This window comes from Amphibalanus amphitrite, unplaced genomic scaffold (genome assembly GCF_019059575.1).
Source record: "Amphibalanus amphitrite isolate SeventyFive unplaced genomic scaffold, NRLGWU_Aamphi_draft 000464F_arrow, whole genome shotgun sequence".
In the NCBI taxonomy this organism is placed as follows: Eukaryota; Metazoa; Arthropoda; class Thecostraca; order Balanomorpha; family Balanidae; genus Amphibalanus; species Amphibalanus amphitrite.
In genome coordinates, this window is record NW_024881958.1 from 442,472 (window position 1) to 465,729 (window position 23,258).

Consider the following 23,258-nt stretch of genomic DNA (forward strand, 5'->3'; position numbering starts at 1 on the left):
GCTGTCAGAGACGCGCCTCGCGGGGGGACGCCGCGCAGACGGCGACGGAGGGACAAAGAGGGCGGAGCGAGAGGACAGGGGATCGACGAGCGGGCAGTCTCGGCTCGGAGCGCGGCGAGGAGCGGTCCGTCGGCGCCGGGACGCTTCTCCAGCAGACTTTACCCGTCACCCGTGTTTGTCACTGACTCTTCGCGTGAACTGTGACCGCACTTCTGATAGTGAGCTGCGGGTGTGCAAACAGCGAGACTCGGCGTCAGTTGAACTGAGCAGCGAGTCGTGGCGGACGGACAGAGCCCTCCCCTGGCGGGGGACGGCAGCGCGGGGCCGCGTCTGAGGCGGCCGCAGCACCTCAGTCTGACTGGAGGGAGAGCTAGGTGGACAAGATGTACTCCAGCTCACCAAGAAGCACGCCAACGCGACGGCAGTCGTCCGCCATAGAGCACATTCCATTCAGGTCAGTGTGGGGGAGGGGAGAGGGGGGAGAGAGACAGAGACGGAGAGAAAGAGAGAGAGAGAGAGGAAGAGAGAGACAGAGAGCGAGAGAGAATGAGAGAGAGAGTGAGAGAGAGAGAGAGAGAGAGAGAGAGCGAGAGAGAGAGAGAGAGAGAGAGAGAGAGAGAGAGAGAGAGAGAGAGAGAGAGAGAGAGAGAGAGAGAGAGAGAGAGAGAGAGAGAGAGAGAGAGAGAGAGAGAGAGAGAGAGAGAGAGAGAGAGAGAGAGAGAGAGAGAGAGGAGAGAGAGAGAGAGAGAGAGAGAGAGAGAGAGAGAGAGAGAGAGAGAGAGAGAGAGAGAGAGAGAGAGAGAGAGAGAGAGAGAGAGAGAGAGAGATGATAAAGAAAAAGACAATAGGAATCGGAACGGATCGGGCAGAGAAATGAAAAATTTGAAAGAAAACGAAAGACTGAAAAATGAAGAAGGGAAGGAAAGCAAAGAACGGAGTCTGCAACGAGAACGGATTTATGGGACACTGACATTCGATTCCCTACTTGATTTCGACAGAGCAAATTTTCCCGTTTCCGTTTCACGGTTATTTGGCGCCAACTTATGTAGAGTTTCGTTACCTCAACCTGTCACTCGAGCTGTGACACGTTGTCGTCGTCTACCTCGATGTTGAACGTGACTCATCTCACGGACAGATCCACGGCAACCGCAAACCGATATGGACATGCTGCGCTGACAAGCAGAGACAATCAATGTCGCTAGCGTTATCAATTGTCGGCCTTTGTAGTTTTTTTTTTAAAAGATACTTATACCTAGTACAAGTAAGTTTGTCTAAGAATATGCCTAAAAGGAAGTTAAATTTGGTAAACTTGATCAGAACTAGCTCAGTTCCCACCATTATTCTCCCCCTCCCTCTTTCCCTGTCCCTCCCTGTGTGGCATCTGCCGGATCCGTCTATGTAGAACAGAGGCGGATCCAGCTCAGAGTTTTTGGGGGTGGGGCAAACCATAACAATTTATCGATTCTTTCCATGCATCGTCCATAGGCGTAATGTTAAAATCATGCCGTTTGGGGGGGGGGGGCAAATGCCCATTTTGTCCCCCCCTGGATCCGCCACTGATGTAGAATCCTACAGCCTCTGCTCCTCCCAACCCCTGTTACCGCCTCTGCGACTGAGTCGCTCCAGATCTGCCAGAGCGAGGCGTCCCTCCGGACATTAGACAGCCCCGGGGTGCGTCTTCCCCCCACCCCTCCCCCCTGCTGCGGTGACTCAGACTCCCGGGACGACGGGACGTCTAAACAAAATGGCGTCAGCCCCGCGGGCCTGTCCAGAGGCCAGTTTTACCAAAAAATACCAGCCGGCCGCCGAAATAAAATATCCAGCCGAAAAAATAGCCGCCACACAGCCACGAGTTTCACCAACAAAAAAATTCCAGCCGACATCGGCCGGAAATATTTGTCGCCGGCAGTCAGCTGATATTTTAATATCGATAATGGTCAAGGAGATTGATAAATTATCTAAAACATGTTTCAATTAAATTTAAGCGTGTTTTTTAATGCAAATACCACAAAGATTTAGAAATATTATTACTGGGAAACATTACATATATTTTTAAGAGTTGTAACCACAAAATTTAGACCAAAATAAACTTGCCAATACAAGACCACCAAATTATAAACCTACGTCATTTATGACGGTGACGATAGGAAGCGTGCGTTTAAGTGGATCTTTTTTTCCTGTCAGCCTATTATATTTCATTTTTACAATACCTTCAACTTTCAATTAACCTTTTTGTCTGCTTTTAGTCGCACCTTGTAGAAAATAATCGTGTCGAACGTGCACGCAATGCATGGACTCCCACTCCCACCTTTTATGAGGTGGGGACTGTAATAGATGGGACCCGCTCCCGACGGATCCGGGAGTCGCACCTCTTCCCTAGATGTCAAAAGAGTGGGGAAGAAGCGGCAAACATTGTTCCCAGAGGCGCCACCTAAAACTGGACGGACAGTTCCGCTGCCGAGCGAGTGAACTGCGGTGCTGCGAGGCGGCTTCGCGCGCACTGCATTACACCTACTTCTAGGACCAAGAGGGCTAAGGATTCGCCAAGGCCTATACATATAAAGCCTTGTGCCAAGGCGAGTGTCTTACCTCAGGAAGATACCTACCCAGATTAACTGCACCGCGGTCATTGCAGGGCTGAGGGCGGTCGTTCGCCCCACTTCGGCGAGGTGGAGGTCATGCTACCCGGCTAGGTGGTTTCAGCCGATATGCAGGCCCCGTGGTCAAGACGAAGGAACGCCACACAGCAAACAATATAAGCTCCGGCCCCGCTACACTGGTCCGGCTCGTAACAATACCTGCGCTAGCTTCGTCGACCGTCGTTCGACTGCGCCCAGTACCGCTCAGTGGAGAGTCCTGCCGAACTCATCCACGTGTGCCGAGATCATTCGTTGCGCACGGACACAATCGTCCGACGGAGACCGCTTTACATGATGATCGCGTGGAGATCACCTTTTCGCCGGCTTCCACGCCCAGTCGAGCCGTCTGGCTGCGCCCCAACCAAATGATCGTTCTAAGCCTTTCGACTGGTTTGCAAAACTCGGGTCTAATATCGAAGTATTTTGGGAGTTAGGACACGTTAAATCCGTGTTCATGAACAAATATACATTATGCAACTAAAAACGCCTGACTTACTCTAACTTTTCTAGGCTGATGACAAGGTAAACACCTATTCATTGTAATATTTCTAAAATGTAAATAAATCATGAGCGATGAGCGTAAAAAAAAGATGAAAAAAAACGATCAACTAGAAGCTAGTGTGGAAATCCACTGACGTAGGTCGCCTCGTACTGGCGCAGCTCGTACAGCGGCACCGGCGTCTCCCGCACCCGGCCGTCCGCCTTGCCCACCTGCGCCATCAGCCGCTGGAAATGGCTGCGCTGCCGCTCAAACATTAACGTGACCGCCTGGCCGGCCCGGCTGACGCGCGCCGTCCGACGCACGCAGTGTGCCTTCAACAGCGCCGGGATGTCGTCCGACACGACCGCGTCCACGGCGTCCACGTCAATACCGCGCGCCATAGCCTCGAGCACACAAGCGCGGCCATCTCCGCTAGCGCGCGCCGCCGCTGGCCCGCCGGCACTGCCCCAGGGAACTCGGCCTCGCGCGCGCCCAGCACCGACAGCGGTAGCTCCAGCTGGTGCGCCGCCTCGTTCCAGTTGACCAACACGAGCGAGCGCCGCCAGTCGGGCTGTCGGAGCAAAGTGTGCATCAGCAGCGGCTTCAGCGGCTGCGGCGCCACCACGTTGAACGACTCGCTCAGCTCGGCCGGCGTGGTGAACCTGCCGACGAACTGACCGGGCAATGCGACGGCGGCCGGCCGTGCCGTGCCGGCCACCAGCAGTCGCGGCTGGAACAGCGACATTCGCTCCAGCTTCTCCGGCCTCCGGGTTCTGTGACAGGGTAGCCAAGAACGGCAGCTTCTGCAGCGGCAGGTGAGGCGCGCAGACGGCGGCGGCCGTCAGCCGGCCGGCGATGCAGGGCGGCGGGCCGTGGCCGCCGCCACCCGCTCCACCGCTTTCAGCCAGCCCGTCTCGGCCATCTCGATCACCCGGTCGGCTTCGTCGATCACCAGGTAGCGCAGGTGCGCTAGCGAGAAGCCCTCGGCGCTGGTTATGTGATCCATCATCCAGCCGGGAGTGCTCACCACGATCAGCCATGGAGACCGGGCCGCGCGGCCCCACCGCCACCAGTTGGTACCCCCCTCGTGCCACTGTGTCTCCACCCAGCAGCCGGACGCAGAGCGGCGTGTCGGCGTCGTACTGGCGGAACACGGCGGGCAGGGTTGTGCTTGACTCATGAGTCGAGTCAGAAATTTGACTCAACTCTGACTCAAATGAGTCAGATTTGAGTCGAGTCGGATAAAATGTTGAGCTGTTGAGTTGAGTCAGAGTTGAGTCGGACAAAAATATTAAGGTGTTGAGTTGAGTCAGAGTTGAGTCAGTAAAATAACTTTTGACATTGAGTTGAGTCAAAAACATTTAGGAACATGAGTCAGCTGACTACACTTTCTAGAAACAATATGTAGTATAAGTTTTTCATTCTCCCCCGCTCAACAACTTAGGCCTGGGCCTGCTGCCGGATTTTTTCACCCCCCCCCCCCGGTCAACAACTTTTTTATCTGAGTCAATTTTGAGTCAAGACACTTGACTCAACAAAAAATTTGAGTCAAGTTTGAGTCAACTCATATTTTCATTGAGCCGCTTGAGTCATGAGTCGAGTCAAGGGAAAAAATCAGCTCCTTGTTTGAGTCAGAGTTGAGTCAGGGCATTCTGAAGTTGAATGATGAGTCGAGTCGGCAAATTTTTTTGAGTCGAGCACAACCCTGACGGCGGGCACCTGAGCGGGCAGCACAGATAGCGCGCGCGCCCGGCGGCGGGCGCACCGCGGCGCCGCGCCTGCACCAGCGGCAGCACGAACGCCAGCATCTTACCGCGGCCGGCCGGCGCCGAGACGCAGAGGTCGGCCGGTGGCAGCGGCGACTCTGCGGCCGCCAGCAGCTCGGGCAGCACCGTCAGCTGCACCAGGAACACCTGTTCGATGCCCTCGGCGGCCAGCCGGGCGCGCAGCTCGGGGCAGATTGGCCGGCGCCGGCCGCCGGTCGCCAATCGGCTGCGGGTGCGCCAGCCAGTCGGGCAGCGCACGCGGTGCACGGCCTGTCGGCTCGAGCGCTCCACCTCGTCCAGCACGGTGAAGTCGTCCGCGGCGGCGTCTCCGTCCGACTCGGAGGTGTCCTCACTGTCCGTTATTGGCGACGGCGGCTGCCGCTGTGCACTCAGTCAGGTCGGCCATCACAGCAACACTCGCCGATGATTGGCGTCATCGAAACCGTGATTCACCACCGTTTTTGCAGCAGAGACTGGAAAAACCTCAGCAATAAACAAGGAAAAACTTCACAACATGCCACAGCCCGCAATTGTGCATATTGTCATTTTATTTCTCACATGACAGAAAATATTGGCTGTTTTATTCTAGGAACTGGCATGAAAAACATAAGCTAAAATCAAGCTAAGTGAATTATTATTGTATTTCAACATGAGACTGGGAAAAAATCCTTGTCACTGTTAACATGCCCAGTGTAACGGACGGGCTGCATGAACATTTCGGCACATGATCTGAAAACTCTGTGTGCAGAAATTTCAGCGCTGAGGTGAACAAATCGGCCGCAATTTGCCTGGTGCCTCCACAATTTAGCAAAACTTAACTCACAATACTTACAGCCAGTTTTAACATGATCCCTGCATGACTCATGCATGCAAGATACACATGCAATCAATATCAGCACAGTGCACACTGCACACACATCAGTTATGGATTCATTTACATTTTACAACATAACTATTATTTTCTTTTCCTTCAATATTGGCAGCATGTCTTGCTGAGTTCAGTGGCACAATCTTATGACAGCATTCAGCAAGTTTGTTCGGGTTCGCAACCATGCAAACTTTGCAAGTTTTGCTTCCAAAACAAGCCTTTATACATTTCTTTCATGCTATTCAATTTCTTTTTTAACTTTATTCTATCTTGAGTTGGCACCTTGAATTATCTTGAATTACTATCTTGAATTATTATATCTTGAAAATCTTGCCATTTTGGTCTTAGCAATGTCAATGCACCTTCCCTATTCCGCACAGCTCAAGTAGGTAAGTTCCACCCAAAAGTAGTAGTGGTATCAGTAGCTGGCACCTTGCAATGTCAAATGTAGCTGAATATGTGAAAACAGTGACATATTTATTTAAAAGCTTGAGTCCAATGAGCCTACCCTCTCTGCCTCTCCTTCCAGCATTTCTTCAAGCACCTTCGATTTTCGAAAATGACCTTCCATCATTATTTTCCACTTTCGTGCGAGCAATGAACTTGTAAGCTGACCACTAGTTAATGCGCTATCATCTTGCTGTTGGGTGCTTGTAGCAAAAAGATAATATAAAACGAAAAAACTAACACCACAACACCAAACACCCGTCTTGTTGGTTCCTTTTGGTCCTGCCAGGTGACAAAGGCTCTTTCTTTACGCAATATCATCAGTATTCCTCTTCTAATCTTGAAGCCCAGATGCTTTACAAATTGGCCATGAATGATACAAAATTATTATATCAACTGAGAAGCGCAAATCACGATAATTAGTAACAAATGAGGCCAATTATTCCAACACGACATCAAAAAAATAGACGGGGTCGCCCGTCTATTTTTTTGGGCTGTTTTTCTACATATAATGGCGCAGATAAACACTCCATTAATGCCGCATTTGCCGTTGGTGAAACTCGTTGGCTATTTTTCTGGCTGATACTTTTTCACGCCGGCGGATATTTTTTCGCCTGGTTGGTGAAACTCGTCGGCTGGTTTTTGACAGAAAAATTGCGCCGGGCTGCTATTTTTCTGTTGGTAAAACTGGCCTCAGGATGAGACAAATCCCGCCCGTTCGCAGCTGAGGAGAGTCCAGCGTCGAGAAGCAGTGCAGCTCGAACCTAGCGCGGCCCCAGTACTGACGTCAATCGGAACATATTTCCCAGTGACATAAACTGTCCCGATTTATGATTGAAATTCAAACCGTCACGTCAACGAATGTTGACTCAGTCGATAGTGGGCCGATGTTTGAAAAAGACGCGTGGGCAGCAGTTCAGTTTGCGTGTTATTTGCCATGTGCTGCTTTTATAACAGGCAGCGCATACACTCGAGAAGAGATATCTGAAAATTTATGGTGCATATTTTTTATGTTGTAACATGATTGACGCGTGCAATGCAGTATATGCATGGGAATACCTATTTCCGCTCTACAAATACAAAGCGAATGAAAATAAGTGTTGTAAAATCAAACGTTTCGACTAACTGGACACTTAGCTCATAGCTGGTTATGAAAATAGAAGCAAAGTATGCTAATACCATATATTCGAACCCAAACATCTTATTGAATTTTTACATTATAAATGATCATCACCGTTCTGTAACGCCCCTAAATTGACCATGTAGAATGCTTGCACGTGTGAATGCGTGTGGTCAGTGTGCAATGCAAATAACCGTTTATCTATGAGACTGAGCTGGCACGGACCACCGGGTGATGGCGATAGCAGTCCAGCTCATAAAGACAGATCAGCTTTTTCGTCCTCAGACGATAAGATAGCAGCGCACTCCCGCTGCCGCGGTGTTTGCATTCGTGGCAGTATGTTTGCAGTTCCCAATGGACGCTATGGTTTATTACCGAGCCGCGTGCAGGCTTAGACAAACATACGATTTGAAAAATACTGCAATAGATAGTAACACTAGGTAGGGACTTGCCTTATGGCAAGCCCCTAAAAGATAAAAGCCTCCAGGGGTTTATTCAACTCGAGCAGCCCTCAGTACCTAATAGACTTGGTCACCCGGTGAAAATAAAAATGGTTACAAACGGTGAGTTTGACGCCTTTCCCGAGTTCAGCAGATTGAGTGCGTCTTCTAACATGCTCACTTCTTCTCTGCCATTGTTCGTTGCAATTCCTACGGAAAGACAAAACACCGGATTGAAGTAAAATAATAACGTGTCACATATTGAACCAAATGTATCATGCCCTTATTGGTTCGTCACTTTTTCGTGGTCAACTTAATTACCGATCGTGTCGCCTGGAGATTGTTTTAATCAGCACTTGTCGGCCGACCATCAGCCGACTACACATCAGCTGTCAGTGCCCTTCTAAATATGGGTTCAGATAAAGAAGTACTGGATCATAAAAAAGTTGCTTCCAGGCGAGTAAAATGTAAAAGCTGCAACGTGTAATTTTAGAATATTGACGTGGTAACCGCAGTGTAGGGCTCAAACCGATGGAACCAAACTTGTTTTGCTCGGTGGCTTTCCTTACCATTTGCGTTTTTTTTTTTTCTTAGGACGTGGAGGGAGAAGGCTTTACCTCACTCGTCGGTGACTCGCCCCTAAATCCTTACAATCAAACGGTTTCCTCATGACCTCTAGACAGTAAGCAGAAACGTTGCTGCTCTCGGCGACTGCCATTCCGTTTGCCGTGCAGTAAGTCTGACAGAAGTTGGTAAGTACCGTTGGCTCCTCCCCACTGTCGATGATCCATCCATGTGATGAGTCTGTTCGACAGTCGACGCGTCAGCGACCACGAGGAACGACGAGCGACTCCGGCCCTGGCCTCAATGGCCCGGGTCGCCGACGTCCGGCCGACCGTTACATTCGCATATTCTCATAAATGTTCGCAATATTTTCTCTATCACAAATCACAGCTTCTTGACGTGGTAACCGCAGTGTTGGGCTCAAACCGATGGAACCAAACTTGTTTTGCTCGGTGGCTTTCCTTACCACGAATTAGGTATACCTGTTGTTCGAGAAAGTTATTAGAAAGGTGCAGGATGAAATTCAAAGAAAAGTTCAAAGCGACTCTATTGAAGTCAAAAGAAAACGGAACTCGACTCGGAGTATGATGCATGACTCCAGATTTTTGGCCATGTGCCTGTGAGTGCCTGCACACCGTGCCAGCTGACGAAATCCCAAACACAAAGCTAATTTTGTGTTGGTCTGTGCCAACGATATAGATATATCGCACCTTGATATGACGAAACCATCCCTCGATTTCAAAGTGACGAAATTCAGTGATCCAAAATAGAAAACAGAGGTGACCTGCTCCCTGCTTTCCCACACATTGTGTTTTGTTTTTGTTTACAGAATGTTTATTAACCCTCGCCGGCCGAGGGGGGGGGGCGGGTGCCGCCCCCCCCATAGGGTTTTTTCGCGATAGCTCCGAACACGCTGGCGATAGAGAGCTGAAACTTGGCATACCTGACCTTTGATCCAAGCCGCATCTTTTGACACCAACCGCATTTTTGGGTCAGGTCAGGTCACTGACCTATGACGTCATAAGTGAACCTCTGCACGGTCTTCAGATGTCGCAACTTCGCAACGCCCTCACTGCCAGAGGAGATGTCACAGGGAAATGAAACTTGCAGGATCTAGTATCCATTATGAGTCTCACAACTTGTATATCTCGGATTTTTCCTAAAGGTCATATGAGGTCAGGTCATTTTCGTGACCTCACCATTATAAGTCAATGGGGAAAAATTCAAACTGCTATTCTGGCGCCGGAAACGATCTCCAACTATCTCAAGCACACAGAATCGTGATTTGATGCACTCCTTGCAAGGTTAGATGCGTCACTTTTGCAATGTTGATCTTGCGTGACGTCATTTATGACGTCATCAAGGTCATATTAGTTTTTCGTCAATAACTCCCGATCAAATTGAGCTAGCGAGTCGGGAAAGCCACCACTGGACTCAGGAAGACCTGCCGAATCGAATGATATGCGACATGACCTCTTTCGACCAACTTCGTGACCTGGGGGTGCTGACCTGACCTTGACCTGAGGTCAACACCCTAAGTTGACCTGACCCGAACAAAAAGTATATCATTCGACGCGCCTGAGCAAGGCAAACACGATGCTGCCAAAATCGCGGCTCTGCGGCCGTTTTTTGCGAAGTTATTCACCAAAAACTGAACCGTACCCTGGGGCACTTGACCTGACTCAGAGGTCACCGGTTGACCTAGGACCTTAAAATCGGGTACCAATCTCTGCGTCTCGTAACGGCGCACACGCTCGTTTTTTCCGCGACGCGCTAGCTCCACCAGGGGCGAAACGGCGAGGGGGGGGTCGTACCCGCCCCCCCCCCTCGGCCGGCGCGTATGTAGAAAACCAATAGGTCCGGCGAGGGCTAAGTGAGTTGCAACAAGACCCGTCTAACGTATAGCCAATAGAACTACCACCCAGTCTGCAATGGCCATGGAATAGACTCATGTTTGATGTTCTTTTATCGAGCTGCGGTCGCTTGTGAATTATTCCGTTTTTTTTATAGTAACCTCGTGCCATCAATTAACCGATAGCAGAAGACGCGTTGTTTGAGATCCGTCCATTATAGACCTGTCACCACCACAGAATCGCCTATCCAACCAAATCCCCAGTCTCTGGCCTTACGCCTGCCATACTAGAACCCCGGTTCGCCTCCCTGGCTGCGAGCATTGACGCTGCGAGCGACGGACAAAGGCTGCGAGGTCTGGCAGTTCTGGCGCACAAAGCTGCCTGGAGTGTGCGCGGGGAAGCGGGCACACTGCGAGGGAGAGGGGAGAGAGGACCGGAAATAGAGGGGGAGATGGGAGGAAGAGGATGAAAAGGGTTCTATTGGCATGGATCTACCTGTCGCAGGGAACGGAGATGGAGAGTGAGAGGGAGAGAGGAGGCCTTGCCGGTGGGCCTGCGGCCTAGCTCCCATGAATCCTGAGGGGACGTGTAAGATCCAAACACAGATCGCAGGGGTTGCTCCAGTGCAGTGACCCGGGAGGGCAGGGGTCACAGACACCCCGGTCGGAGGGGAGGTCGAGGGGGTGTTCGGGGGGGGGGGGGGGGCGCCGCCAGCTGGTGCCGCCGATCCACGTTCCATCTGGTGGGACCGGGACCCGGCCTCTCAGTGTTTGCTCTGTAAGCAGAAGGCGCAGATTCGCCGTTGCCGACAGCAGGTCCGGTGCTCCCCGCCCGGTCGGCTGATGGGCGTGGCCGGGGCTGGGGACCTCTCCACGTTGCTGGCTAGTGCTACTAACCTGGCCGAATTGAGCATACTGGTGCTCTATAAGATGTTTCGCTCATGCTGGCAGTGCGCATAAACGTGCATTAACTTGCTCATCGATAAGATTTTTCATGATATACATAGACAAAAGCAGTTAGCATGTTTAGTTTCACAGGATAATGGATACATAACCTTCTCACAACGCATGCCCCTCCCTGTCTCACTGAGCGAGTGTTCAAAGTCCTTGGGTGGGTCCCTTATCTGCTTCTTACGTCAGAGGAAGTGCCGGACTTCCCGTCCGACTTCCTGGCTCTTCCTATCGCCTCACCGCCGCCAGGCACCTCGACATGAGTTTGTGTGTGTAACCTAATGAGTGTGAGGTTATCAGAAGATAGGTATATGGCCCTGTGCTCGTGTGTCGCCTTTAAAATGTTTCTTTGCTTCCTAGGTGGAACATATACCTAGTCCTTGTCGTCAGTGTCTGTAAGCTCTTTTCGACGCTGCTTATTTCCGATTACCATCAAAGAAGACGGGACAAATGGCCCGAGCAGGATAAGAGCCATGCGGCACAGTATAACTTCAGGCGCTCACTGCTACTGCCATCTAGTGGCGAAATGCGCAAGCACCCCGAACCGTAGCAACAAATAGTTTCACGGCAAAGTGAAGACAGTTTCCTCCCTGGATTATAAATATATGTCCGTTTTTTATCCACTACACTTATTACTGTCATTATTGTGAAGTTCATGACACTTTTCTGAAAAAAAATTATCATCATTTAACCAGTTTCATTCACCCTTGTTTGTTATTTAATTCCTCTGCATTACGTTCTAATTCACATGAGTCAACAATTTTCCCAAGGAATAGATGCTGCTTATTTATGTCATTCAAACAACACCCCTTCGAATCCCCAGAAAAGAAAGCAAACGACCTGTCTGAACCATAAACCGGGCGATGCCTTGACACCGTTTATATCAGCAACTGGGCGCTATGTCTACATTCTCCCATCAATAAATTAGAGGCTGATATAAGCGCCATGGACCGGATGTTATTGACATAAATTTAATATATTGCATGCAGTGCGCATCAGTTCTCATCATGAGCGCGTTTCATGTCAGACGGGGGAATGATAATTGTTCTTCTTTCGTTTTGCGAAGTGCAGTGTATGTATCTAATGTCGAGTCATTGCTGCGGGTCAGTGGCTCCTCTGACTCGTGTGTCGGACGGGAAAGGGGTCTACCGCCCTCCGTGCCGGTGTGTGGGATGGGGAAGGGATCCACGGTCCGCTGACGCTCTCCGCGTCCCTGTGTTGCAGCACGAACCTGTCGCACCTCTCTGCGGAACTGGCGCGGACGGACAGCGCCGCCAGCTCCCGTGAGTATCTGCGGGGACAGCTCACCATGCACCGTACACCATGTCGGGATCTGAACACTGCGGAACTCGGTCCGCTCGAGCTGTAGCACTTTTACCCCGCAATACGTGACATGTAAAGAAAATTCGGTGTCGTTCTACATTGGTATGACAGCACCTGACTGTTAAATCCTTACTAGAGATGCCAAGAATCCAGCAACACCACTGAACAAAGTGTAAACGATAATACCCCGACACCTTCTTATCCTCTTCGTTGGACTAATTTTTTGCACTGACCCCCTAACGCCGACCCTGATCTGCCTTGACCTCCAACTAGTGTGCCCTGAAACGTTAGAAATGTGATACAAAATGAATAACTTTTACCCTTCACCTCCAACGACCACTGGCAATGTGATCTGCGAACGGTTCCTCGGCTATTCGCAGTCCCCAGTTGCAGAACGTTGCTGACGAACACAAGGTACGATGTTGAGGAATGTTGAACGAATCATAGGATCAAAGGAAACGGATACGTTTGAACACACTTGAATAGAACTCTGACGTCTGCCAGTCGATTTTGATGTTCATCCCGGCACTGAAACTCGTCATAACACTGAAATCAATCGTTTCGTGGGCATTTGTTCAGAATGTATATTTCGATCACAAGGGCAATATCATGCACACAGAAATAGATGCAGCCACCTAGGAAATATGAAATAAAATATCCATGCAAATAACTGAGCATATAGCTGCACATCACTTTCCGCATCCTGTCTCATATTCGCAGTATTAACTATTCCAGATGTCCGCAAGCTATGCCACCATGCACCTGACGAATATAAAGTTCCACATTCCACATATGATGTGAATTCAGGCATTTTATGTGCCACATGCGCTGCAGAATTGCCGTGTCAAACGCGACCCAGCTGGAGACCCGGTTTTCCGAGCCGAGTCCGCTCCAAGCGGCTGCCAAGAGCAGCACGTTTCTGACGGACAGACCTCTTTCACGCAGCGCGGAGACGAATTTATATTCGTCGTCGGCCCGACCTTTTCTCTCAGCCGACGTCGAGTGACGTCACCGTGGTTTCGTTCGGATCATTGTTTTTGACGCCGGGCGCTGACGCGAAGCAAGGGTGTCCTCTCGCCATCTGTCCTGTATTTTCCGCGGCTGTATGGTGCAACGCTGGCCGGACTTCGTCCGTGATGCAATCTTGGCGCAGTGGCGGCGAGGACCGAGTGGGGACGGACGGTGGAGGACGGCACGACAGGACCGAGGGGACGGGTGGGAGACGGTGCGGGACAGGACGGGACAGGACGGAGACGGGGCAGGACGGGACTGAAACAGGACGGAGGTGGATCGGGACGGAACAGGACAGGACGGGGATGGGGTGACGAGTCGCCGTCTTCTGTCGAGTGGCTCGGTCCCCGACTCCCCTGCACTGCCGATCCTGATGGTCCGGCCAATAGTCCTGTTTTCAGAGGCAAAGCTCCAGCTCCGGGGTGGGGCTGGCTGGTGGCCAGTCCGCGGAGGCGCTCGGCGTACTTTCAGCGCTTGCATCACTGCAGCAGCGCTCTGATCAGTGTGGGGGTAAACAGAAGGCACCCCCTGCCTGCGGCGCCGGCCGACCCCTCCCCTCCCGGTCCAGAAATACCTGCCTGGCCGGGGAGCCGTCTGGGCCGGCAGCAGGAGGTGTTAGGGACGGTGTTTTACTGCGCTCGTCCGCCAGTCTCGCGCCGCATTTAGACCGGCGGCTGTAGATAAATCCTCACGGACAGATGCAGCGTCAAACATGCGGCGTTTTTGCATGCAAGAGAAAGGGTCACTAATTTGTAGCTTAACATGATATGGAAAACAAATGAGAGAATATTTTTGGCGATTATAGAAAATCAATTTTATTGGATCGGTGATTTCTTTATTAGAAGGTCACAGCACGCCTGTCCTGATGGTGCTTATCTCCAATGATCAACCGTCTACGCGTTGCTCAGTCTCCGTTCCTGAAATTCTCCCCTGATGGCTGCCCATATGCCGACTGCTATCTCCCCTCTATACTCATATAAAAATCTCCCATCTTCTACAATCTCCCCTTGCTGATATCTTCCCCACCCAGCCGTACCTCCGCTGACATCCCCCCGTCCGACCCCTTCCCTGCTGACATCTATCTCGTCCTACCTCGGCCTGGGGGGCATCTCCCCCCGTACACCCATCTCCCCTCGGACACTGCCCTGTGTCGGAGCCGTCACTGCAACCCGTGTCCCACCCGTCAGAGCCGTATAGCCTGCTCTCTGTTTATGTCAGGGCGAGGTCGGCGCCTGGGGGGCGGCACTGACGCCGCGTCTGTTTATCTCAGACCGGCCGACTGGCCTCAGCTGAGTCGGCCTGGTCTGTCTCCACGGCCGATGTCCGATGTCCGGCTGCCCTGTGTCCTATGTCCGCTGTCCGACGGTCTTATGTCCGCTGGCCAGTGTCAGCGTCAGGGAAATGACAGGAGCATGATGGTTTTGGGTCGGGACCGATCACAGGTCAGAAACGTGGCACTCCCGACTCGGTGGATCGCATAGCACTCAAGTTGAACAAAACGGAACATATTAAACATATCCTCTTGGATTTTTCACCACATCCTTAGACAGCACCATTAGTTTTTCGTTGTTACGTTTCCAGGACCACTAATATGATTTTCAGCAGGTTCTGCCAACGGAAGCGATTAATTTCATAGTTCTGGAACATGAACTTTGTTTATGCTCGCTTATAATGGATCATTTTGGCAGGTGCCCTTGGACGCTGGCCAGTCAGGGGAGGTTGTATATTATGGCGTGACCCCATGTTCCGAGCAATGAAGCCACCGCCCGTCACCACATGTGCTGCGGATCTTGGTGTCCTGCCAGCAGCAAAGGTTGCCCCGGTCACGGATGTGGACATTCCTGCTCGTATACTTCCTCTCGAGGCAAGACATGTTCCACGCATGTGATACTTCTATGCCATGTGTATGAAAGATGGCCTTTATGTAGTGTGGGCGTTTCTGCATGCATCCCTGTGATAGCGTTGGAAACTCTTATATGTCGCGGTGTCGGCGTAGCGGCACTCATCCCACGCTCCGCTCACATCAGCAGCAGAGCTGACGTACCCTCTGACGCGGGCGGCTCATCTTTATTGACCAGCGCGGCGCTCTGGCACTCCAACCGCTCCCCATTTGACTCCGCAGCGAAACTACTGCTGGCTGTAACGGCCGGGCGTTTGAGCTGTGCTGACCAGCCGCCTCGCTGTGGAGTTTGTACCGGCCGGACCGCAGCGCTGCCGCGCGGTTCAGCCTGCAGCACGCTGACATTGTCCACATGCCTGCGGTGCCGGCCGGAGGGCGTATATTCGAATCCAGTATGAGTAGAGCATGGGTCCCGAAAAATTCTTCAGAAACTAGAGAAATTCTCGCGGGGCAAGACGTCTGCCAAACTACCAGCGAGCAGCGAGCAGCGAGTCCAGCAGCGAGAAACGGGCCATCCCGATTTAGCTGAAAATTTGCTCACAGAGCCTTCTCAGCACGCTGATTCCGAAAATCATGGTCTCTAGGGTGGGAATCTTTACCGTTCTAGAGATAGAACCCTCTAAAGTTTTCGACACCCATGACCAGGCCATCCCGATTTGGCTGAAAATTGGCTCACAGAGCCTTCTCAGCACGCTGACTCCGAAAATCATGGTCTCTAGGGTGGGAATCTTTACCGTTCTCGAGATAGAGAACCCTCTATAGTTCTTACCACCCATGACCGGGCCATCCCGATTTGGCTGAAAATTTGCTCGCAGAGCCTTCTCAGCACGCTGATTCCGAAAATCATGGTCTCTAGGGTGGGAATCTTTACCGTTCTCGAGATAGAACCCTCTAAAATTCTTACAACCCATGACCGGGCCATCCTGATTTGGCTGAAAATTTGCTCACAGAGCCTTCTCAGCACGCTGATTCCGAAAATCATGGTCTCTAGGGTGAGAATCTTTACCGTTCTCGAGATAGAACCCTCTAAAGTTTTCGACACCAAAGACCGGGCCATCCCGATTTGGCTGAAAATTTGCTCACAGAGCCTTCTCAGCACGCTGATTCCGAATATCATGGTCCCTAGGGTGGGAATCTTTACCGTTCTCGAGATAGAACCCTCTAAAATTTTCGACACCCATTACCGGGTCATCCCGATTTGGCTGAAAATTGGCCACAGAGCCTTCTCAGCACGCTGATTCCGGAAATCGTGGTCTCTAGGGTGGGAATCTTTACCGTTCTCGAGATAGAACCCTCTAAAGTTCTTATCACCCATGACCGGGCCATCCCGATTTGGCTGAAAATTTGCTCACAGAGCCTTCTCAGCACGCTGATTCCGAAAATCATGGTCTCTAGGGTGGGAATCTTTACCGTTCTCGAGATAGAACCCTCTAAAGCTCTTACCACCCATGACCGGCCCAGTAAACATGCCGACGTCGGCCCGACGTCGGGCCGAGGCTCGGCCCGACGTCGGCCCAGCGTCGGTTCAACCTCGGCCCGACATCGGCTGGACGTCGGATATGCCCGCATGTTCCGATGTCCAGTCGAAGTCCAGCCGACGTCGAGCCGACGTCGGGCCGAGATCGTTTGCCGAGGTTGACGAGATCGTTTGTCGTTGGACCGACGGGGCCGACGTCGGCATGTTTCTTGGGACAACGCGCCAAAAATATCAACCGGCGGCGGGATTCGAGCCCCCCAGTCGCCGACGTCGGCATGTTTACTGGGACAACACGCCAAAAGCATCAGCCGGCGATGGGACTCGAACCCCGTGTCATTCGAACGCGAGGTTAGCACGCTAACCACTACACCACGCAGCCAGCTAACGAGTCTGGTTTGTTTTGCTGGGTTTTGCCCTTTCGGTCTGACAAGACCATTTCAGAGCCGGAAGGATCATAGGATGGAGACATTGGTCTTCTTGGCGAGCACCCTGGGTCCAGCTCAGTCCTTGGTCCCATTGCTGTTACGTGACACTTATTGGAAAGGGCGACCCCACAATGGATTCATATAGTCACTCTTACACACCTGCACCAACGTTTCCCAAAGTGTCCCTTTGATAAGTGGCACTTTGCCAAAGTGACACTTGCCGACTGGCCTTTCTATATGAACTGGGCCCACACTGAAAACAATTTAACCCAAGGCCCGCTAGTAAACCGGTGTTTTGCAGGTACCCCTATCCGCAACCATTTTTAACCACCCTCCAAGTAGTACAGTAAGGTCCCATTGCAGTGTAGTCGTCCCTGCTCTCAGCGGACTTGTTCGCTGACAGCGGTTATATCCGCTCAGAGCAAGTACGACTACACCGCAATGGGACCTAGCACTACTCCTGGGAGGGTGGTTAAAAATGGTTGCGGATAGGGGTACCCGTAAAACACCGCTTTACTCGCCAGCCTTGGGTTAAATTGTTTTCAGTGCAGCCCTGGTGAGTTGCCGGGGCTGAGCCTGACCAAAGGATAGGCCGAGCAGCCCCCAAGCACTCACCGCACCCGGCTACGGGCGAGCTCGGCTTACGGGCAATCCCAAATGGGATAAAGTTTCCCGTCCAGTCCGGATCAGGGGGTTGCGGCGTGGAGAAAGATTTGAGTTTCTTGAGGATGTTTTGAATACAGAAGCTCTTTATGAAACATAACATGTATTTTATATTATTTTAACGGTCAAAACAGCGGCCGATGTCGGTCCGACGTCGCCGCGACGTCGGCCCGACGTCGGCTGGACCTCAGCAATTGATCTCGGTCCGACGTCGGCCCGACGTCGGCTTGACCTCGGCTGGACGTCGGAACATGCGGGCATATCCGACATCCAGCCGACGTCGTGCCGAGGTTGGACCGACGTCGGGCCGACGTCGGCATGTTTACTGGGGGGCCATCCCGATTTGACTGGGATGGCCCGGTCGATTTGACAGACCATGATTTTCGGAATCAGCGTGCTGAGAAGGCTCTGTGAGAAAATTTTCAACCAAATCAGGATGGCCCGGTCATGGGTGTCGAAAACTTTAGAGGGTTCTATCTCGAGAAGGGTAAAGATTCCCACCCTCGAGACTATGATTTTCGGAATCAGCGTGCTTAGAAGGCTCTGTGAGCAAATTTTTAGCCAAATCGGGATGGCCCGGTCTTTGGTGTCGAAAACTTTAGAGGGTTCTATCTCGAGAACGGTGAAGATTCCCATCCTAGAGACCATGATTTTCGGAATCAGCGTGCTGAGAAGGCTCTGTGAGCCAATTTTTAGCCAAATTGGAATGGCCCGGTCATGGGTGGTAAGAGCTTTAGAGGGTTCTATCTCGAGAACGGTAAAGATTCCCACCTTAGAGACCATGATTTTCGGAATCCGCGTGTTGAGAAGGCTCTGTGAGCAAATTTTCAGCCAAATCGGGATGGCCCGGTCATGTTTGGTAAGAATTTTAGAGGGTTCTATCTCGAGAACGGTAAAGATTCCCACTCTAGAGACCATGATTTTCGGAGTCAGCGTGCTGAGAAGGCTCTGTAAGCCAATTTTCAGCCAAATCGGGATGGCCCGGTCATGGGTGTCGAAAACTTTAGAGGGTTCTATCTCGAGAACGGTAAAGATTCCCACCCTAGAGACCATGATTTTCGGAATCAGCGTGCTGAGAAGGCTCTGTGAGCAAATTTTCAGCTAAATCGGGATGGCCCGTTTCTCGCTGCTGGACTCGCTGCTCGCTGCTCGCTGCTAGTTTGACAGTCGTCTTGCCCTGCGAGAATTTCTCTAGTTTCTGAAGAATTTTTCGGGACCCATGCTCTACTCATACTGGATTCGAATATACGCGGCCGGAGGCAAGGAGGCCGCGGCAGGGGCGGATACAGGGAGGGGCGGCAGGGGCGGATGCAGGGAGGGGGCAGGGGCGGCGACAGGGAGGCTGCGGAGGGTATGAAGGACGAGGGTGATGGGACGCCACGGCCTGGAATGGTCGCGAACTGCGCCGTCCCGCCCTGCGTCCTCGGTCCGTCCTCGGGTGACCTCTGCATCTGGTGCAGACTGCCCGCCCACGGTCCACGGTCCGCCGATGCAGCCCCAGGACTTGATTAGCGGAATGAAAATGGACGGCTGCTCCCGGCGGCCCGGCGGGGAGGGGTAACTGACTCGGTGGCGTGGCACGTGCCTCTGCCTGCCGCTAGACCGCCTCGGGGCGGCGCAAACCAGCCGGCCGCCCGGGGGTGGCTCTGGCCAGCGTCCCAAATATGTAAATACCTACGGATCTCCGACAGAAATGTTTGGTTAACGGGCGGTTGTTTTTCCTTCATATAAACACCCGAAGCTCAGTACTTATGAAACTCACTGTGAACATATACGACTATGCGATAAGACGTTTTCTGTTGTTGTGTAGGGCGGTTTTCAAATTTGTGAATGTTTACAGTCTTGAAAGTCGAAGCAGGTCTTTACAAACGCCTGAGGCCTCTGCGCTGACGCCTGAAGGCAGGTGCGGTCAGCAGGCCTGCCGAGGGGGCGGGAGGGTTTGCCGCCCGGCATGTTTTCATGTTGGCCGGCTCCGGTATCGGCCTTGATTACCGGCCGACGCCGGTATGAGTAATTTGGCATTCACCAGGATCAGCTTACCATCGCCGGTAAAACGATACCTATTCCTATACACACAGGAGAGAAATGCGTCGCTGAAACGGCTAACGATTGACGGGGTGGAAGGTGTGCTCGTATCGGCTGTTCAGTGTTCACGTCAGTGACGCATGCCGAATGCGATGCTTTGTTTGAAGTTTCCATGCGAAAGGCCAAACTTGAAGTCCAGTCAAGAATGAAGCTTTTAAGGTTTCATACCGATGCTATGCTTAGGTGCCCTGAGTGTGATTCTATTTATTATCATACATTGAACTTGGAGACAAACTCGGCTTCCAGCTCGATTATCTCGTCAAATGCTCCACACCAGTCCCAGCTCGCCGTGTGTGACTGGAGCCCCGAGTCTCCAGCTGGCTGCCAGAGCAGCCGTTTCCGAACGCACCATCCACCACCATCTGGAACGAACGGCCAGGCGCCGGCCGTTTGTTCAGGGCACGGCTGGTGGCGATCAATTCGCACAGCGCCATCTGTCGACAGTGACGGCACTTTAGCTGCGGCCATTTGCCACCGGTGCCGCTGAGACAGCTCACTCTGATGCAAAACCTCAGAGCTTTAGAGTCCGAATGAGTGCCTACCTACTTGGGCGGATGGGGACGTAGCCGGGCTCCTCTTCTGGAACTGTTTCAAAAGAACGTAAGAGGACGTTTTAGCGAAACCAGGGACGCTACGTATTATCCATTCCATTATCCAATTGACTAGGCTGGACTCGATCATTTTTCACACGTCCTCTCCTTCCCGGGAGCTCTGAGACGGTCTAACCATTCCAAATCCAATGAGCCTGTGCTCTGTAATGCGCAGGAGGCGCGGGAAGAGACGAGGGAGTCTGGTGGAGGTCAGAGGGACGTCTGGTAGAGTAGAGGAGCGTCTGTGCCGCTCCAGTTCCGGTCTCTCGGCACGTCTGCGGCTCGTCCGTCAACACCGCGCCCCTCGGGGGGGGGGGGGGGGGGCACTCTCATCAGGCCTTCAGACCTGTTTGTTCCAACGAGCAGCCACTCGGCGGGGGGGGGGGGGCTCGGACAGACGATGTGCCGACAGCTGTGGGGAGTGGTAACGGCTTCCGACTGCTGAGATGGATGGACGTTTTGGTGGATGTCGTTGGACGTAGTCCAAGCTGCTTCATTTCGGCTGCGACTGGTTATGATGATGATAATGGCACAATATCAACAGGTTATGCTCGTCGCCCTGCATTGTGAAATGTAGCCTCACTGCTGAAATAATTAGAAGGATAACATCAGGCATGATGGTGTCATTCTGCGTCTCAGTCTGCAGTCATTGCAGGGTCACTTCCTTAACAGCCTCATTGCTCCTCGTTCTGCGGATGATGTCAGTGGCGTGCCTCTACAGCCCGTTGACCTTCACGCTGTCGTTGAATTGTCCGACCCTGACGCGTCGTTGTTGCCTGTTTGCAGCCTGCCGGAGCGATGTGTCATTCGGCAGCCACTCCTTCCGCGAGCAGGAGCACCAGAAAAAGTCGCTCGAGGAGGAGAACTTCAAGCTGAAGCTGCGCGTGTACATGTTAGAGGAGCGACTCCAGCGTCAGGACTCCAATGATGGTTCCAGCAAAGCCCTGGCTGAACTCAAGGTGCATAATCATAATTACACCTATCATTTTAACTGTGTGACCGTTTTTGGTGCGAGGCAATGTAAAACGCCATTTTTTGGCATACCTACACGGATGATGATAACTTCTCTTGAACTTTTCATAGGTGTTTCTTCTTGTAGTGGCGTTCAGACACTTCTTCGAATCAGACCTGTGTGATCGTGTCTCTTGTGATTCCACTGCGTTTAGTGTAGACCGTCTTAGGCGCTTCCAAGCGATCAGTTCCATCTTTCTGCTGTCTAACAGCCTATGATGACCTTTGCTGACCTCTCCCGTCCTTCCGTGCCGCCCTGCAGGTGCAGTCGGCGGCACTGCGGGAGGAACTGGCCCAGAAGAGCGCCCTGCTGCGGCGCGCCTCGGAGACGCTGGAGGCGCTGGAGCAGCGGCAGAGCGAGCAGCAGTCGCGCGCGCGTCAGGAGCAGACGGAGCGGGCGCTGCTGGAGGACACGCTGGAGGAGCTGGAGGCGCAGTACCGCGCCGAGCTCGACCACCACCAGGCCACAGAGGCCGAGAGGAGCCGCCTGGAGGCCGCCCTCCGAGCGCTGCAGACGGAGCAGCGGCGAGCCGCCGCGGCGCGCGCCGTCACAGAGGCAGAGCGGGCGCAGCAGGAGAGGGACTGGGAGGAGGAGCGGAGTCGGGCGGAGCAGGAGCGGAGTCGTCTGCAGGAGGAGCTGCGGGACCTCCAGGCGAGGTTCGAGGAGGAGGCGCGGCGCGGCCAGCGACTGGCGGAGGAGAACGTCCGGCTGGAGACCCTGGTTAGCCGTCGGTCACCGCAGGAGACCAGCAGTACTCAGGTGAGGATCCCGACAGCCGTACCCTGTCTAAATTTCTTTTTTTACCTCCTTCCCATTTAGTTCGTCCTTAGTTACACGAGGGAGACGAACATTGGGCGATTGACCTGTAATTGGTCTGGCCCATGAACGCATAGAGAGGTTCGACCTATGGGACAGATGAGGTATCCCAGAAGCTCGGCGCCTCTGACGTGTTTCTCATGGCCTCCCGACCTGCAGGAGCCCCGTTCCGCCCCAGCTGCCGGCGGACAGACGGCGGAGGAGCCGGGGTCGGAGGTGGAGCAGCTGCGCCGGCAGCTGGCCGCCGTCGCCTCTGAGCGCCGGCTGGAGAAGGCGATGGCGGCGGCTGCGCTGCAGCTGCAGCTGGAGCGGGTCCGCTCGCTGCAGGCCAGCGTGCAGACCGTCTCCGAGCAGCTGCGCCGCGGTCAGACCGAGCTGGCAGAGTGCCGAGCCGAGCGGGACCGCCTGCTGCTGCAGCAGCGCCGACCGTCCGCGTCCCTCGAGTCACAGGTGAGGCTGCAGGGAGGCGGATGAACGGACGGAGCGATGCGATAGGATGGGAGCTTCGGGTAGCGAGATCCGGCGGGGAGGGAGTGACGGCATAAAACGTCTTATGGAATGTTTTGAAACCGGACACCCTCGCAATCTGTCGGTAATATCATTCGTTATGACCTCGTTAACGAATCATTATATCATTCGTTATGATCGCGTATGAGGTTTGCCTGGGAAAACAGTCAGGACAGGAGGCAGTGAAACCACCACTGCCCTGCCGTCAGCCCATAAATAAGTCAAACCGAGACTAACACTTGAAGACACCTCCCATGTCCTGTCTGCTCCTCGATAAATCGTCATGCCCGGTCTTGTGCATGTCTCAATGAAAACCGTCCC

At 52.8% G+C, this 23,258-nt stretch overlaps 2 protein-coding genes across 2 annotated transcripts in view; both read left to right on the plus strand.

The window, feature by feature from the left end:
* LOC122391987 (stress response protein NST1-like) lies at positions 1–22,520 on the plus strand. The gene is made up of 4 exons (XM_043386374.1): positions 1–454; positions 12,353–12,411; positions 21,389–21,561; positions 21,876–22,520. The coding sequence occupies exons 1-4, from the start codon at positions 384–386 to the stop codon at positions 22,431–22,433; spliced, it is 861 nt and encodes a 286-aa protein (XP_043242309.1). The 5' UTR covers positions 1–383; the 3' UTR covers positions 22,434–22,520.
* Positions 22,521–23,258, plus strand: part of LOC122391966 (trichohyalin-like) — a 7,880-nt gene continuing 7,142 nt past the window's right edge. Inside the window, exon 1 of the mRNA XM_043386343.1 lies at positions 22,521–22,880. Coding sequence (XP_043242278.1) covers positions 22,521–22,880 — 360 coding nt within the window. The remainder of the gene's footprint in view (positions 22,881–23,258) is intronic.

Coding starts and splice junctions, on each gene's coding strand:
- LOC122391987 (XM_043386374.1), top strand. CDS start 384: ATGTACTCCAGCTCACCAAGAAGCACGCCAACGCGACGGCAGTCGTCC. Junction 455..12,352: donor ATAGAGCACATTCCATTCAG/GTCAGTGTGGGG, acceptor CCTGTGTTGCAG/CACGAACCTGTCGCACCTCT. Junction 12,412..21,388: donor GGACAGCGCCGCCAGCTCCC/GTGAGTATCTGC, acceptor GCCTGTTTGCAG/CCTGCCGGAGCGATGTGTCA.